Source organism: Callionymus lyra, chromosome 2, assembly GCF_982586985.1.
Source record: "Callionymus lyra chromosome 2, fCalLyr1.hap1.1, whole genome shotgun sequence".
Classification (NCBI taxonomy): domain Eukaryota; kingdom Metazoa; phylum Chordata; class Actinopteri; order Syngnathiformes; family Callionymidae; genus Callionymus; species Callionymus lyra.
In genome coordinates this window covers 1689689-1710035 of record NC_141819.1, presented here as the reverse complement: position 1 = coordinate 1710035, position 20347 = coordinate 1689689, and the positions used below count along the sequence as shown (strand labels likewise).

General features: G+C 41.1%; 1 protein-coding gene across 3 annotated transcripts in view; it reads right to left on the bottom strand.

Moving 5' to 3' along the window:
- The window catches only part of zbtb7a (zinc finger and BTB domain containing 7a), a 35171-nt gene extending 15034 nt beyond the window's left edge, over positions 1 to 20137 (bottom strand). For all 3 annotated transcript variants that reach the window (XR_015710474.1, XR_015710473.1, XM_087783224.1), the window contains exons 1-2: positions 19944 to 20137; positions 1957 to 2520 (exon numbers count right to left, since the gene is read on the bottom strand). Coding sequence is in view for 1 of the 3 variants with exons in the window: in XM_087783224.1 (XP_087639350.1) it covers positions 1957 to 2442 (486 nt within the window). In the remaining 2 variants the exon portion in view is untranslated. The remainder of the gene's footprint in view (positions 1 to 1956; positions 2521 to 19943) is intronic.
- Between the last annotated feature and the right edge of the window lie 210 nt (positions 20138 to 20347).

Below are 20347 nucleotides of genomic sequence, written 5' to 3'. Positions count from 1 at the left end.
TATAATCTTTATAATAGTCTTAGAAGTAACTTAATAATCACCAAACTGTCTCTACCAGAGAAGATTCAACTCTTGTTATTATTATCTGTCTTTATCTGTGAGTGACTGTTTTCAAACGACGACAACATGTCGTTTTGACACAAATTTAAACTCGTTCTAAAGTAAAGGTCGACTCATTCAACATTTGAAATACTTTCTGACAAAGAAACACATGATCAAGTGCATAAGAAACTTGAACCGAGAGCAGTTTTGTTTAAACCAGGGGGTCCACAAGCTTTTTAGTACCGCGTTAACTGTCAGGATTATATTCACGGACCATCGTTAATGTAGAAAAAAGCCAAAAATACAAAAGCCTGACCTGAAAAAAACCAGTTAAGTGCATTAAAAAAACATCTTATCATAACAGCAAGAGCTCTGGACTGTTGCAACAAGATGTATTTGCATCTTTGTGTGTTTCATTGTATGCTGACGTTCTGTAAGTGTGTGTGTGAGTGTGTGAGTGTGTGTCTCATAGCTTTTTAGAGACTTTGTGTCAACGTGTGTTTTAGCATCATTTATATGGAATGAGGATTCTGAAAAATAAGTTTTCTTTCTAAATATTTTGTGTTTTACAAATGTTTCACGATTCAAGAGTCACACACTAATGTGGTTTAAAAGATAATTTGGTGTTTTTTCTTTAAGATTGTTCCAGTAAAACCTTCCAGTAACAATTAATAAAACAGATTATTTATTTTCTGTGTTTACGGCCCAGAAACAAATGTCGGGTTTAAACAACTTTTAACAAGTGACGTTAAATCCATGAATCATTATTGTCGTTATTTCTACACAAATGTTATTGTATTCAATGTCAGTAGTTCATTCAAAGGGAGGAAAATAACTATTTACATGATAGTTTTATCAATAAACACATTTGGGAACAAAAAAAAGTCTCCAAATATGGTTGATGGCGACGATTAAAAAGACGGATGTGGATGAAAGTCGCGACACATTATTCGTGACTCGTCTGCGTCAATCAAACTCTTGAAATCGTGACGTTCTCTGACAGCTGCAGCTACGATGTTGACGACTAATGGTTATGTATGTAAACGTGACTCACATGAAGTATCTTTGTTCTCTCAGGACTTGATGACAGGAAGTTAGAACACGCGTTTGAACGTCACATGACAAGACTCTGTATCACAGCAACACTTGATGTGTTGTCACTGGGATGTGCTTGATGTGTTACACACACACACACACACACACACACACCAGCCCTGAGGCTGTGGGTGTGTGTCGAAGGTGTCGTGATGTCAGACTCATTAAAGAGCATCAGTGAGAGTTTGTGTCACTTTAAGTGATTTTTAAGTGAACTTTGATTCTTTAAAGTGTCAATTATTTCACACTTTCACAGCTGAAGCGTCTGGGCGTAGATCTGTGTCGTCAGGATATTAACATTTAACATTTGTTTGAATTCCTTTTTTTTTAATGTTGTTATTTTTCAGTATTTCATTCCTTTTCTTTAATAATCACATGAACTAATTCCTATATAGAAAGTTTGGATTTGTTTTAAATAATTTAATTTAGCAGTTTAACATTTTGATGTATTTATTACTAATATAGTTTTATATTATAATTCCATGCATTAATAAGTGAATTATTATGTATTCAATATTTTAATTATAATGAAAGTCTTTTCAATTCAATCCAACTTGACCGTGTGTCGTCACAGCTCTGTTGGTTTTGTATGAAGACATTTTTATGTTGAACTACAAATACTATGAATTAAACAATGTTGCATTTATAAAATGTATTTTTGATTGACTGGAATTACAATATCAAGCTCTATGTTATTAAAATGTTGAATTGATTTTTGAATTCTTTAAAAAAAACAAAAAAACACATTTAAACACGTTGTAAGTGCTCAAGTCGAAATTCCCATGATGCACTTGCACGCTGAGAAGGAAGGCGTCGTACCGGCGGGGAGAGCACTTTGGTGTCCAGCAGGTGAGAACAGACGTCTTGGACGGGCGGGATCTCCAGGAGGCGGGCGGCGGCGAGGATGTCGGCCACGCTGCCGTGACTGACCGTCAGCGTGGCCGTGTAGGCGAAGTCCAGCAGCGCTCCCAGAGCCTCGGCCGCCACGAAGTCAATGTTGTAGACGTTGTGTTGGTCGGCGGCGGCGCCCGACGTGAACAGCTGGTGGAAGTAGGAGCTGCAGGACGCCAGCACCGAGCGGTGGGCGGGGAACTCCCGGTCCTGGGTCACCAGCAGCACGTCGCACAGCTGGCCGCTGAGCCGCTGCCGGTTCAGGTTGCCCAGGATGTCGGCGCTGTGCTCCGGGAAAGGGATTCCCACCGGACCTTCCTCCGCTTCTCCCTTCCCTCCGCCGGCGCCGGCGCCGCCGCCGCTCGCCGTCCCCCTGAGCCTCCGCCCTCCTCTCCCCCCGGCTCCTGACGACATCTTCCACCAGCCTGCCGCCGAGCCGCCCAGCACAGCCGCCGCCCGCGTGTCCGTCCTGCCGTCTGTCCGTCTGCCTTTCTGAGGAGGACCAGAAGACACGGTTAGGAACCACCTTGAAGGTCCACCAGAGACCAGCAGGACTCTGGACGGATGACGGTCTTACAAGAGTAGATGAATGTGTCAATCAAGAGACGATATCAGGACCAGACTGTCGGTTCATATACATTTTGTCCGACTAAGTTTGCTCAAACATTTATGCCCTTTAAGCCCAGATTTCAGTCAAACAACGAACTAGTCAGTCGTTTCTCCAGTGACATTCATTCATTCATTCATTTTCTACCGTTTTATTCCTTATGGAGGTCGCGGAGAGACTGGAGTCTATCCCAGCTTCATAGGGTGAGAGGCAGGGGACACCCTGGACAGGACGCCAGTCTGTCTCAGGACACACAAAGACACACAACCATTCACACACACACTCATACCTACAGACAATTTCCCTCAAGTTCTCACTCAACCTCTGTATGTTTCTGGACTGTGGGAGGAAACCGGAGTGTCCGGAGTAAACCCAGGCAACACGGGAGAACAAACAAGGAGGTGTCACATGTAAATGAAAAGAACTTCAACAAATACAATAAGAGACTTCAATATTGTTTTTTTCACGACAGTGACTCAATAAAGCACTTTTATTGTCAACACAACATAGATTCTCGTGTTGTTCGGATGAAAAGAATGAAATAATAAAACACAAAATAAACGACAGAAAAACAGAACTATTCGTATCTTTGGTAACGAATCACATTTGATTTCTATCGTTGTTCTTTTTTGGTTTATAGTTCAATAAAGAGTGATAGTGAAGTTAAAGTGAAGGAAGGACGACAAAGACGATGAAATGATGAAAACAGGCTCAAAAGATTGAAAAGACAAATATGTTAAAAATGTAGCTTTTGTTCAACATGTTGAAATATTCCCATCGACATGAATCAGTAGATTTGAGGATCATTCAAGACTTTAAGTTCATCCTTATCAACGATGCATCTCTGCATTAGATATGATGATAGACTTTATTATCATCAATTAAAACAGTTTTCAAGGTATTAGTATAAAAGAAGAAGAAGAAGAAGAAGAAGAAGAAGAAACGTTAATCTATTGACTGACTGGCAAACATGGTTCACGCTCACGTAGTTGATATAAATAACATCTCTTTAAAGACGAGAACATGCTGCGAGAAGAAACGACGGAGAAAAGAAAGGTATGTTCACACACTGGGCAGCGAAAGTTAAGTTAAGTTAAAAATGGTCAAACGTTGAATCAGCCACAATGGAAAGAATAGATTTAGTTTTTTATAACGATGGATGTTCGAGGAAAACTTTCACAAAACAAATTTTGACCAAATACGTCAAACCTATTAGAAGTGTTTACTCTGTTCTTTACTTGGTTTTTGGAAATGTATGACTAGTACTACTAGTACTACTAGTACTACTAGTACTACTAGTCATCAGTATTGTGGTCGATCTTCTGTTGTGTTTACTACGTTTTAAAAATAAATAATATACACACAGACATACAAACCTAATAAAAACTGATCTGATTATAACATTTATATTGTTCAACAACGTATTTCGTCAGTTGAAATATATTCATATACTTGTGTGTATATATTGTGTGTGGTTTGCACACGTGTGTGCGAGTGTGGAGCCATGAATCCCTGTGAAGCAGTGACGTTCACCTCAGAAGAAAGGATGGAGTGCAAGTGTTCTGGAGGGAGGGCTCGTGGAAAGACGACGAGCAACAAGCTGCGAGGGAACGGCATTAAAAAGCGAGGTTGTCAATCCGGTCTGAGCTGGTTACCCCACCCTGCACCGCCAGCCAAGTTTCAGGAAGGCTGTCCCCTCGCTCACGTGTGGTGGCAGATTAACATGATGGAGGCCTGTGGTGGGAGGGGGTTGCAGAACCAGCCCCGACTCCCTCTATTAACACATGCACACACACATGCTGTAACACCACATCAATATTGCACACACACACACGCCCCTCCCTCGGCAGCAGGGGGTGAGGTGAAATGTGAGGGTGTGTGTGTGTGTGTGTGTGTGTGAGAGAACATTCAAATGAGAGTCAGATCAGCCTCAGTAATGTTGACGTTACACCCTCAAACCTGTCTAACCTGGCCCTCGCCGTGACGTCCCCGCTCACCTGGCTTCACCTCGTCTCCTCGTCCGGACCGACGCCACCGTCCACCTGCCATCGACACGACGAGGAGGACGAGGAGACGAGGAGGACGAGGAGGACGAGGAGGACGAGGAGGACGAGGAGGACGAGGAGGACGAGGAGGACGAGGGTGAACCTCGTACATTCAGGATTGTGTACATGTTCTCCTACACACACAGTTGACCCGGGGTCAGGGCTTTGTAGGGTAAAGACTCTGAGCTGAGATAAAACACGCGCACACACACACACACACACACACACACTCACACACACACACACACACACACACAGCGAACACAACAAAGCATGCAGAAGCCACCTGTCCCCAGATGACCCGCCGAGCGTCCCGAGAGGAAACGAATCTGATCCCAACACCTCCTCGTGAAACACTTCTATCACTAATTCATGGCAGCGGGCGACGAGGCCCGTTCACCCTCCAGTCCCTCAGAACCTCTGGTGGTACCAGGACCACGAGCGCCCGGGCCTGCTTTGCAAGTCAAACAGGAGCCAAACTCTCCTCCCACGCCCTCGCTTCCACGTTCACGTCCAACCTGCAGGTGGATCTTCCTCTCGCACAACTTCATTTGGACAACGTTTGGTATTTTCACACACATTCCATCCCATAATATAAAAGAACAAGAAAAAGCTTTTCAGGCACAATTTTTCAATTTAAAAAGGGGTTCGACAGAAACAATCGATCTGAACAGACTGAGCTTCAGAAGAGTTTTACATGAACAAAAATGTCCACTTTAACTGAATAAAAGAGAACGTTTGCTCTGTGAGGTGATAACAGAAGAACAAACATGTCCTGCGTGACTTTAGAAGACGAATCAAACACCTGATGAAGAAGAAGACGAGGCTCAGTCCAGAGACAGATACTGTCCAGACATCAAGGATATCGTGAGGCCGCACAGACACTATTTGTGTTGTGGATTATAACTGACCGAAAAGTGTTTTGTTTGGACAAAAAGATGGTATTTTCTCTGAAGTAAAATGTGTGTGTGGCTCTTGAAACTTCAAGATACTTGTTAAGGTCAAGTTTACTTCAAAGTACCTCTAAACTACTGAAAACTAGTGAAACACTAACTCTATACGAGTTTTTTTTAAACTATTTGTCTGAAGGTTGGTCAGTAAATATAATGCCAACATAATACTGACCAAAATTAATGTAGTACAGTGCAGTAGCAAACATTAGTCTTTAAATACACAGAGTCTGGTTGTGCTCGAGGTTTCTGCCTGTTAAGAGGATTGTTGTGATCGTGTGTGAGATGATTCTGTTGTGATTTTCAACACATGTAATGGAAGTAAAGTTTTTTAAATCTTTTAAATCTAAACACTAATAAAGTTTGAAAGATTCAAAATGAAAACATAACATGTTATTATGACGACCCATCGCTCAATTCAAATGTATACGTTCATTGTTTTTGTAAATGTGTGTAAAGTAAAAGTGGGTTTTAAAAATGTTTTATACGTGTTTAAATGTATTAAAGGAATTATTTTTGAGGAACAGTTTCTGCCTTATTTTGGAACAAAGAGTGAGTCCTTTAGGTCAAAGCAGGTTAGGGTTGGTCCGAGAGGATATTGCGAGATAATCAGAATAGAGGGGGGGGGTTTGAACGCGAGCCAGGGCCAAGTGAGTCACCGGTGCCAGAGCTTGGATTGGCTGCACGGAGAGAAGGAACAGGGTAAGATCCAGAACCGACAAGGACACCACAGAAGACATAAACGCTGGTTCATATCTCTGGTGTCAATGATAAACTCTCCTGTAGCTCAGGTCACCACCCACACGTTGTTCAAAGTTTAATATGACAATGATACCGCGGGGGTTTACGAGAGCCATATAAAGTCCTGCAGCAGGAACACTGTTGAGGAGCCACAGAGAGTTACAAGCACCCCCCAGCTGACAAACACAGCAGGACCTGGATTCGTTTTCTGACCAATCATGAACCGTTTTTACAACATATTCACTTTTACAATCACTCACAAACCAGAGAGAAGTTCCTGCTGCTACATTATATTCTCTTCATTTTTCATTTTACTTCTGTTTTTTTTGTGGTCCCGGGCCTGACGTGAAACCGCATCCGGCCCGGAGAGGGATGGGCGAGCCAGGTTTATTTGCCCAAGACACACCACCTGATGACGGCTACAGCTTTACCCATACGGGCTCTGTTGTCGCCCGGGTCACCCAGGACCAGGCCTACCGTCGGTCACTGGGACGGAGGTCAGAGGTCAACTGCCTGGAAACTCTGCAGGTTCCACAATAGAGACAATATAGTTGTGGGAACCTTGAATGTAAGAACATTAACTGCTGATGGAAAACTCCAAGAGCTAACCCACGAAATCAATCAATACCACTGGAATCAACCAGGCATCAGCTACGGTGAAACATCAAGCGATGCAGGCCACAAGTTCTGTTTCAGCGTCAAGGACGACAGACACCAGCATTGGCAACACCAAGACCAGTGACAGAGGCCAGAGGTGGTCGGAGTTTACCAGATACAACAACCTGCTGCTGGTGAACACAACTGGCCCCGATAAGGCCTCCAGGCGACGGACCTGACACAGCCCTGGTGGGGAATACAACGACCAGATCGATGACAGCATGGTCACGAAGCCTCAACCAGTCATACCGGTAGGACTCGCAGATTTCCAAAGGCAGACATTGGGAGCGACCGCGACCTCGCCCTGGTGTCCTTTCACCTTCAACTTAAAGAAGATCGAAAGCTTCAAGTGCACCAGAATAAGGTTTGGACCTGGACCAAACCATGAGACCCTGAGGTGGCAGACGCCTTCAAGGCAAAGATAAGAAGGAGGTTTGCACCACTGCTCATCTTCAGATTCTCTCAGAGTCTCTATAACTCAGAGCAAAGATTGGTGAACGGAAGGAAAGGAAATCTTGGACAGGTGGACAGAAAACTTCTCAGAACAGTCGTAAAGCCATGAAGGAAGAGGACCAGCTCCCCATCCTCCGGGAAGACGTTGAGACTGAAAACCAGCCGGAGTGGAGAACATCGCAGCAGAGCTCGTACAAGCAGGTGGAGAAGCCAAGGTCTCACAATCCTCTGCAATAAAATCTGGCAAAGTGGGGGAGTACCATGGACCCAGTAACTCAGCATCACACCTCGGAAAAAGTGTCAATGATACTAGCTTGCACAACAAACCTACGTTTTGTGGATGACATTAGCTGGAGATGAAGAAGACCTGGCCAGCCTAGTTATAAAGGCTTGACACCATCTCATGAGCCTATGGAATGGAAATCCATGCAAATAAAACCAAAATCATGACCAGCAACAACAGGGGCCTCCTCTCAGAGATCCATGGACAGGCACTGGACACAGTGTCCACCTTCAAATATCTCTGAGCAATCGTGTCCGATGAAGGATCCGAGCAGGAAGTCCTTGCCAGAATTGCTCAAACAACTTCTGCTCTGGCAAAACTCAAGCCCATATGGAGAGACAAAAACATCAGTCTGGCATCAAAGGTGAGACTGCTGCGATCATCTTTCTTCGAAACATGGAGCTTACAGTTGAGCTACAGAATACAGAACATGGAGAAGACTCACAGGAATCTCCTAGATCCAACGTGTCACAGACGAGGAAGTCCGGCAGAAGACCACACAAGCCATCGGCCCACATGACCCGCTTACCGTCGTTATCCAGCGTAAACTGAGGTGTTACGCTCACCAGATCCTCAGGCCTGGCAAAAACCATCCTACAAGGAAGCGTACGAGGTGGCATAAGACGAGGGGAACGAAGAAAAAGATGGGAGGACGACGTCAGGGAATGGACTCAGTGAGAGCTGGTCAACAGATCATCTGTGGTGACCCAACGACCCTCAGGGGTTATAGGACAGACATAGAATCACACTTTTGGTTTTGTTTACATCAGTTTCTTCCGATCAGAAACGTGATCAAACAACTTGAACGTAACAAATAGAGTTTGATAGATACGACGAGAGTCAGACACTGAGGAGTTGTTGGTGGGTCTAGAGTTTCTTCCTCCAGATGTGCATCAATTACACAACCTGTGTTATCTCCTGAAGGCTGGTGGGTTTAATCTCAACGTTCTGACTCCACTTCAGTGAACAAACTAGATTTGACTGAAGAATATCAAAACACTTTTCATCCTTTGAAACATTTGCATCGATCTTTGACAACAAATGTACTTTGAACATGTTTGAATTAAAATATCTAACAATTACATTCTTTCAATGTCAATACAATTCTAGCCACATTTAAAACATGTTCAATAAGTTGGTTTCTATCAGTTCAACAATTATACGACTCAAAATCCACCTGAACTTTCTTGGTATTTATTTGGTTTTCAAATGTTCTTGTACACAGCGTTAACGACATGTCATTCAGGTATATTGACACGTATGTGGACATACAAGTGTCTTGAGATACATCAATAAAAACGGTATATTGACACGTATGTGGACATACAAGTGTCTTGAGATACATCAATAAAAACGGTATATTGACACGTATGTGGACATACAAGTATCTTGAGATACATCAATAAAAACGGTATATTGACACGTATGTGGACATACAAGTATCTTGAGATACATCAATAAAAACGGTATATTGACACGTATGTGGACATACAAGTATCTTGAGATACATCAATAAAAACGGTATATTGACACGTATGTGGACATACAAGTGTCTTGAGATACATCAATAAAAACGGTATATTGACACGTATGTGGACATACAAGTGTCTTGAGATACATCAATAAAAACGGTATATTGACACGTATGTGGACATACAAGTGTCTTGAGATACATCAATAAAAACGGTATATTGACACGTATGTGGACATACAAGTATCTTGAGATACATCAATAAAAACGGTATATTGACACGTATGTGGACATACAAGTATCTTGAGATACATCAATAAAAACGGTATATTGACACGTATGTGGACATACAAGTATCTTGAGATACATCAATAAAAACGGTATATTGACACGTATGTGGACATACAAGTATCTTGAGATACATCAATAAAAACGGTATATTGACACGTATGTGGACATACAAGTGTCTTGAGATACATCAATAAAAACGGTATATTGACACGTATGTGGACATACAAGTGTCTTGAGATACATCAATAAAAACGGTATATTGACACGTATGTGGACATACAAGTGTCTTGAGATACATCAATAAAAACAGTATATTGACACGTATGTGGACATACAAGTGTCTTGAGATACATCAATAAAAACGGTATATTGACACGTATGTGGACATACAAGTGTCTTGAGATACATCAATAAAAACAGTATATTGACACGTATGTGGACATACAAGTGTCTTGAGATACATCAATAAAAACGGTATATTGACACGTATGTGGACATACAAGTGTCTTGAGATACATCAATAAAAACAGTATATTGACACGTATGTGGACATACAAGTGTCTTGAGATACATCAATAAAAACGGTATATTGACACGTATGTGGACATACAAGTGTCTTGAGATACATCAATAAAAACGGTATATTGACACGTATGTGGACATACAAGTATCTTGAGATACATCAATAAAAACGGTATATTGACACGTATGTGGACATACAAGTGTCTTGAGATACATCAATAAAAACGGTATATTGACACGTATGTGGACATACAAGTGTCTTGAGATACATCAATAAAAACGGTATATTGACACTTATGTGGACATACAAGTGTCTTGAGATACATCAATAAAAACGGTATATTGACACGTATGTGGACATACAAGTGTCTTGAGATACATCAATAAAAACGGTATATTGACACGTATGTGGACATACAAGTGTCTTGAGATACATCAATAAAAACGGTATATTGACACGTATGTGGACATACAAGTGTCTTGAGATACATCAATAAAAACGGTATATTGACACGTATGTGGACATACAAGTGTCTTGAGATACATCAATAAAAACGGTATATTGACACGTATGTGGACATACAAGTGTCTTGAGATACATCAATAAAAACAGTATATTGACACGTATGTGGACATACAAGTGTCTTGAGATACATCAATAAAAACGGTATATTGACACGTATGTGGACATACAAGTGTCTTGAGATACATCAATAAAAACAGTATATTGACACGTATGTGGACATACAAGTGTCTTGAGATACATCAATAAAAACGGTATATTGACACGTATGTGGACATACAAGTGTCTTGAGATACATCAATAAAAACAGTATATTGACACGTATGTGGACATACAAGTGTCTTGAGATACATCAATAAAAACGGTATATTGACACGTATGTGGACATACAAGTGTCTTGAGATACATCAATAAAAACGGTATATTGACACGTATGTGGACATACAAGTATCTTGAGATACATCAATAAAAACAGTATATTGACACGTATGTGGACATACAAGTGTCTTGAGATACATCAATAAAAACGGTATATTGACACGTATGTGGACATACAAGTGTCTTGAGATACATCAATAAAAACGGTATATTGACACTTATGTGGACATACAAGTGTCTTGAGATACATCAATAAAAACGGTATATTGACACGTATGTGGACATACAAGTGTCTTGAGATACATCAATAAAAACAGTATATTGACACGTATGTGGACATACAAGTGTCTTGAGATACATCAATAAAAACGGTATATTGACACGTATGTGGACATACAAGTGTCTTGAGATACATCAATAAAAACGGTATATTGACACGTATGTGGACATACAAGTGTCTTGAGATACATCAATAAAAACGGTATATTGACACGTATGTGGACATACAAGTGTCTTGAGATACATCAATAAAAACAGTATATTGACACGTATGTGGACATACAAGTGTCTTGAGATACATCAATAAAAACGGTATATTGACACGTATGTGGACATACAAGTGTCTTGAGATACATCAATAAAAACAGTATATTGACACGTATGTGGACATACAAGTGTCTTGAGATACATCAATAAAAACGGTATATTGACACGTATGTGGACATACAAGTGTCTTGAGATACATCAATAAAAACAGTATATTGACACGTATGTGGACATACAAGTGTCTTGAGATACATCAATAAAAACGGTATATTGACACGTATGTGGACATACAAGTGTCTTGAGATACATCAATAAAAACGGTATATTGACACGTATGTGGACATACAAGTATCTTGAGATACATCAATAAAAACAGTATATTGACACGTATGTGGACATACAAGTGTCTTGAGATACATCAATAAAAACGGTATATTGACACGTATGTGGACATACAAGTGTCTTGAGATACATCAATAAAAACGGTATATTGACACTTATGTGGACATACAAGTGTCTTGAGATACATCAATAAAAACGGTATATTGACACGTATGTGGACATACAAGTGTCTTGAGATACATCAATAAAAACGGTATATTGACACGTATGTGGACATACAAGTGTCTTGAGATACATCAATAAAAACGGTATATTGACACGTATGTGGACATACAAGTGTCTTGAGATACATCAATAAAAACGGTATATTGACACGTATGTGGACATACAAGTGTCTTGAGATACATCAATAAAAACGGTATATTGACACGTATGTGGACATACAAGTATCTTGAGATACATCAATAAAAACAGTATATTGACACGTATGTGGACATACAAGTGTCTTGAGATACATCAATAAAAACGGTATATTGACACGTATGTGGACATACAAGTGTCTTGAGATACATCAATAAAAACGGTATATTGACACGTATGTGGACATACAAGTGTCTTGAGATACATCAATAAAAACAGTATATTGACACGTATGTGGACATACAAGTGTCTTGAGATACATCAATAAAAACGGTATATTGACACGTATGTGGACATACAAGTGTCTTGAGATACATCAATAAAAACAGTATATTGACACGTATGTGGACATACAAGTGTCTTGAGATACATCAATAAAAACAGTATATTGACACGTATGTGGACATACAAGTGTCTTGAGATACATCAATAAAAACGGTATATTGACACGTATGTGGACATACAAGTATCTTGAGATACATCAATAAAAACAGTATATTGACACGTATGTGGACATACAAGTGTCTTGAGATACATCAATAAAAACGGTATATTGACACGTATGTGGACATACAAGTGTCTTGAGATACATCAATAAAAACGGTATATTGACACGTATGTGGACATACAAGTGTCTTGAGATACATCAATAAAAACGGTATATTGACACATATGTGGACATACAAGTGTCTTGAGATACATCAATAAAAACAGTATATTGACACGTATGTGGACATACAAGTGTCTTGAGATACATCAATAAAAACGGTATATTGACACGTATGTGGACATACAAGTGTCTTGAGATACATCAATAAAAACAGTATATTGACACGTATGTGGACATACAAGTGTCTTGAGATACATCAATAAAAACGGTATATTGACACGTATGTGGACATACAAGTATCTTGAGATACATCAATAAAAACAGTATATTGACACGTATGTGGACATACAAGTGTCTTGAGATACATCAATAAAAACGGTATATTGACACATATGTGGACATACAAGTGTCTTGAGATACATCAATAAAAACGGTATATTGACACGTATGTGGACATACAAGTGTCTTGAGATACATCAATAAAAACAGTATATTGACACGTATGTGGACATACAAGTGTCTTGAGATACATCAATAAAAACGGTATATTGACACGTATGTGGACATACAAGTGTCTTGAGATACATCAATAAAAACAGTATATTGACACGTATGTGGACATACAAGTGTCTTGAGATACATCAATAAAAACAGTATATTGACACGTATGTGGACATACAAGTGTCTTGAGATACATCAATAAAAACAGTATATTGACACGTATGTGGACATACAAGTGTCTTGAGATACATCAATAAAAACAGTATATTGACACGTATGTGGACATACAAGTGTCTTGAGATACATCAATAAAAACGGTATATTGACACGTATGTGGACATACAAGTGTCTTGAGATACATCAATAAAAACAGTATATTGACACGTATGTGGACATACAAGTGTCTTGAGATACATCAATAAAAACGGTATATTGACACGTATGTGGACATACAAGTGTCTTGAGATACATCAATAAAAACAGTATATTGACACGTATGTGGACATACAAGTGTCTTGAGATACATCAATAAAAACGGTATATTGACACGTATGTGGACATACAAGTGTCTTGAGATACATCAATAAAAACAGTATATTGACACGTATGTGGACATACAAGTGTCTTGAGATACATCAATAAAAACAGTATATTGACACGTATGTGGACATACAAGTGTCTTGAGATACATCAATAAAAACGGTATATTGACACGTATGTGGACATACAAGTATCTTGAGATACATCAATAAAAACAGTATATTGACACGTATGTGGACATACAAGTGTCTTGAGATACATCAATAAAAACGGTATATTGACACGTATGTGGACATACAAGTGTCTTGAGATACATCAATAAAAACAGTATATTGACACGTATGTGGACATACAAGTATCTTGAGATACATCAATAAAAACGGTATATTGACACGTATGTGGACATACAAGTGTCTTGAGATACATCAATAAAAACGGTATATTGACACGTATGTGGACATACAAGTATCTTGAGATACATCAATAAAAACGGTATATTGACACGTATGTGGACATACAAGTATCTTGAGATACATCAATAAAAACGGTATATTGACACGTATGTGGACATACAAGTATCTTGAGATACATCAATAAAAACGGTATATTGACACGTATGTGGACATACAAGTGTCTTGAGATACATCAATAAAAACGGTATATTGACACGTATGTGGACATACAAGTGTCTTGAGATACATCAATAAAAACAGTATATTGACACGTATGTGGACATACAAGTGTCTTGAGATACATCAATAAAAACAGTATATTGACACGTATGTGGACATACAAGTGTCTTGAGATACATCAATAAAAACAGTATATTGACACGTATGTGGACATACAAGTGTCTTGAGATACATCAATAAAAACAGTATATTGACACGTATGTGGACATACAAGTGTCTTGAGATACATCAATAAAAACGGTATATTGACACGTATGTGGACATACAAGTGTCTTGAGATACATCAATAAAAACAGTATATTGACACGTATGTGGACATACAAGTGTCTTGAGATACATCAATAAAAACGGTATATTGACACGTATGTGGACATACAAGTGTCTTGAGATACATCAATAAAAACAGTATATTGACACGTATGTGGACATACAAGTGTCTTGAGATACATCAATAAAAACGGTATATTGACACGTATGTGGACATACAAGTGTCTTGAGATACATCAATAAAAACAGTATATTGACACGTATGTGGACATACAAGTGTCTTGAGATACATCAATAAAAACAGTATATTGACACGTATGTGGACATACAAGTGTCTTGAGATACATCAATAAAAACGGTATATTGACACGTATGTGGACATACAAGTATCTTGAGATACATCAATAAAAACAGTATATTGACACGTATGTGGACATACAAGTGTCTTGAGATACATCAATAAAAACGGTATATTGACACGTATGTGGACATACAAGTGTCTTGAGATACATCAATAAAAACAGTATATTGACACGTATGTGGACATACAAGTATCTTGAGATACATCAATAAAAACGGTATATTGACACGTATGTGGACATACAAGTGTCTTGAGATACATCAATAAAAACGGTATATTGACACGTATGTGGACATACAAGTATCTTGAGATACATCAATAAAAACGGTATATTGACACGTATGTGGACATACAAGTATCTTGAGATACATCAATAAAAACGGTATATTGACACGTATGTGGACATACAAGTATCTTGAGATACATCAATAAAAACGGTATATTGACACGTATGTGGACATACAAGTGTCTTGAGATACATCAATAAAAACGGTATATTGACACGTATGTGGACATACAAGTGTCTTGAGATACATCAATAAAAACAGTATATTGACACGTATGTGGACATACAAGTATCTTGAGATACATCAATAAAAACGGTATATTGACACGTATGTGGACATACAAGTGTCTTGAGATACATCAATAAAAACAGTATATTGACACGTATGTGGACATACAAGTGTCTTGAGATACATCAATAAAAACAGTATATTGACACGTATGTGGACATACAAGTGTCTTGAGATACATCAATAAAAACGGTATATTGACACGTATGTGGACATACAAGTGTCTTGAGATACATCAATAAAAACGGTATATTGACACGTATGTGGACATACAAGTATCTTGAGATACATCAATAAAAACGGTATATTGACACGTATGTGGACATACAAGTATCTTGAGATACATCAATAAAAACGGTATATTGACACGTATGTGGACATACAAGTGTCTTGAGATACATCAATAAAAACGGTATATTGACACGTATGTGGACATACAAGTGTCTTGAGATACATCAATAAAAACGGTATATTGACACGTATGTGGACATACAAGTGTCTTGAGATACATCAATAAAAACGGTATATTGACACGTATGTGGACATACAAGTGTCTTGAGATACATCAATAAAAACAGCCAATAAATAATAAGTGAGAAGAGACAAATTAAACATCTTTTTATTTCAATAAAAGATAATTATTGACTGATTCAACCATATTTTTGGTGAACAAAAACGGTCTATGTTTATACATCTATGAAGGCTTGAGTCATCTTGGTTCTTCAGAAAGATCTTCTCTGGCTCAGAATGACCTCCATGAACTGATGTCTGGACTGAAATGACACTTAACCTTCTTCTGATTCGAAGTAAGGTTTGAAATCCAAGAGTTAAGATCTCAGGTATAAGTTACAGTCTTTTAAAATCTAAAGTCTTCCAACATGTTTTACTTATTTCAGCTTCTTTGCAGCTTCGTGGTCGACAGGAAAATGATGCCGACACTCTTTTGAGTCCATGCAAGTATATTAAAGGGAAAATATATTAAATCTAAATGTTCTTCTTCATTTAAAATATTTTGGTTTCGAGTCTTACACAGATCCCGGGCAGCTCCGGGTTCTTCAGAGCATCTCGAGGCCTCAACAAGAAGAACGAGTACGACTGGAGAGAACCCGGCGCAGCAGAAGTTCCTCCAGGAGTGACTCTTGTACAGCCTAACATGGGACGAGGACTTCCTGCCAGGCTTTAACAAGCCAGTCACAAAACCTGTTCTGTTATCAGACGCTCTCGGCTTCGCTCACTGTTCACGTCTGACATCTTGAACTCACAACGATGGAGCTGAGCCTCCAGCGCTTCTGCCGACTTGACCCGAGCGCGGAGACAAGGTCAAGGTCGAGGTCGAGGTCGAGGTCGGAGCGTACTTTGGGTCGAGATAACATTAGATGTTGATCTTGAGGAAATAAAAACCTTCCAGAAACCAAGTAACTTCAATGAGGAGCGGACGATTAAAATAACATCAAACACTACGATGAACGCAAATGAAATATTACTGTAATAATAATAATTACTACTGTTAATAACTTGATGAGCTGAGGTTCACGGTCAACAATAAAAACGAATCAATGGTCAAACAAATCATAGATACGTGTTGTGAGCGCGAGGCTGGTTCTACCACAGTTTAAACACTTGATGTGAAGAAACATCTGGACCTGGACATGAATGGATTCACTCTGGGAGCTTTAAACAATTACTCACTTACGTTAAGTTACTGAAGGAATTCACTTCCACAAGTTCATAGTCGCACACTTCCTTCTTCCTTCCATGTCATTTCATAGTATGTTCTTTTGATCCTCGTCTTCGTTTGAACTGGGCTGTTGATCATTTCCTGGTTCAACACGTTCAAAACATCCGTTTATTGATCGTCATTAATGGATGAAGGTCAGGTTTGTCAGAAGAAAAGTGTCCATCATCCCAGACTCTCAAAGTCCTTCAAAATGTGTTCTTTAAAATGAATGGTTTATGGACATGTGTCATCACGCTATGATGTCAACAAGAGTTTTTATTATGTCGTATTTGTCAAGACCTTTACCAAGAGGTTCTGAAAGCATCGAACACGCCGGGACCGTCTGGTTTGAACGGAACATCTCGGTGAAACGAGCGAACGTCCTCCTCACACTCGTCACTTAATTTGATCAGGTCGTGCTTCTCGCTCCGTGACAAGAGTCCCGTCAGACAACAGAAGAAGCCCCTCTACTCCCCCAGGACCGAGCACAACAACAGGCAGCGACAACAGAGGAGGGTCTGTGTGGAAGCTGTGGTGTGTGAGCAGCTGACAAACTAACTTGACACAGGCGGCAGCAAACTTTCTGAAGGTCGGACAGAGTCGGTCCACTTTAATAAGCACAACCTACAACACAACTTTCACTATAAATACCGTCTCACACTACCTCGCTGACATCATCGAGAGCGTCTCTCCGGACCGGTTCAGACCAAAGTAATGGAGTCACTAGCATACAGGAATATCAAACTGTACTCAGCCTCACCGCCAAATTGATGGGTGGTGTCTTAACGCTGCCCACAGACGTCCCTGCAATTCTCCACCAGTCTATTGTTGGTAACACACTCTGGCCGGCACTCACACACACACACACACTCGCACACACACATGCCTTCACAGCACAACTTTGCAGAAAAACACCTTCGTTTCTAAACCTTCACGACATTCTACGCTGAGAGAAATAGTGACACAACCCACTGGTATTCACGACTGAACAACAACAACAAAAGTTCTACACAACGTTCTGGGCGTTTTCAGCGACGGTTCCCTCGATCCTGGCCATGCCCAGATGCTCACGCACCAAACAAACAAGTTGAGCCAGAATGAAGAGGAAAGAATTCTCGCAGTGATCAGGAAACACAGTCAGGGGTCTGTCTGATGAGACCACGAGCCACAACAAGGCATGATGGGAAAGATTAGAATCTTCCAGCGAGGACTCGTGTCATGAGACGACCTGTGAGGTGACGACAAACAAATGTACAAACTTTCAATTAAGCAGATGATGGAACCAAATCCAGTGGAATCCTTTAATCTCTGCCTCGGTGGCACAGGCGGCGTGGAACCATCAACCCTCCTGAGCGACCCGCCTCTAATCTTTCATCCCATTAGCACATTTGCAGCGGTGGAGAAACATCTGAGGAGACGACACCGACTAATAATAGCCACGACGTCCAACAACAGGAAGAGACGATCTGATGAAACTCTGGACTTACGAGGAACTTTCAATGAGCAGCGAAGCTTCAACTCAGCACCGACCCATTTGCTGCAAGTGGGTCAAGAACTCTGAACCTCATGGTCTTCCACGGACGCCCCCGTGCAGGACTCGCCCTCACCACAGACTCCTGGACGTCTCTGGGCTGCTGGACCCGGCAGGAAACGTGAAAGTGGCCCCTGTCATGTTCACACAAACACCCAGAGCTTCTCTTCCCTTCAGCCTCCACCGACAAGCCCACCCCCTGTGTGTTCAGCCCACACCTCCCATGCCTGGTGCCGATTGGCCGGGCGGCTGCTCACTCACCACACCCCCTGGTCGCCATAGGCTGCCGGCTCTTCTCTTTCCTGGGTTGCCAGAGGCGGTGCATGATGGGACGTGGAGTTCAGAGACCCCGTGTGACCCGAGCCCGCGGCCCTGACGGGACTACGAGCCCCAGCCTCCCCCCGTCCTCAGCACCGTCAGTGTCTCTCTGAGCTGCTCAGCGAGTCACACACCAGAGTCGCTCAGGTACCAGAGTCGACTCGTCCCGGACTCGCAACACAAGGAGCGACTCGTGAAGCCAGGATTCCTGAGCTGCTGCTCGACTGTCAACATGATTGACACACAGCTGTCACTCTCCCAGAAGTTGCTGTTATTGGTCCAATCATTTCGGTTTCTCCCTCACCCCCCCCCCCCCTCACTCACCCCCCTAAGTGGTTCCACCTGCCTTAAAAGTTAAAACCTCCCATAAACTTTAGACCCTCCAGAGCAGCAGAGGAAGTACTTTAGAAAGAGGAACTATGGTGACCTACCTCTCCTCTCAGCCCCCCCACCCTGCTCTCCTTTCTGTTCTCCCCTCCCTGATTCCTCCCTCGCTCCTGTCCTCCCATGCCCTGCGCCCCCTCTGCTCGACAGGCCCAGGACGGGCAGCGATGGCAGGGTGTCTGTAGCTCACCTGCGACAGCCGTGGTGGTGCTTGTTGTGGGTTAGCTCAGCCCTCTGCCTCCTCCACTCCGGAGCTCTCTCTCTCCCCCTCTCTGTTGTGCAGCTTAAAGCCCCGTATGCGCTAAACCAGGCAGCAGCAGATCAACTCAATTCCCTTCCTGGTTTCTGGAGGGCAAAGAGGTCCCTCCCTTTCTCTCTCTCTCCGTCCCTCTCTCTCTCTCCATCTCTCTTAAAGAAACATCGCCCTCCATGTTCTCTCTCTCATCCTGTCAGAAAACACATTTTTCTTCTGGACGTCCAAGTGGTCGTGACGTGACGGAAGGTGACAGGACTGGTTTAACCCCTCGCTGGCCCTCCGTGACGCCCGGTGACGCCCGGTGGAGTCGTGGGTCTCACCCGCCTCCTCATCTCTTC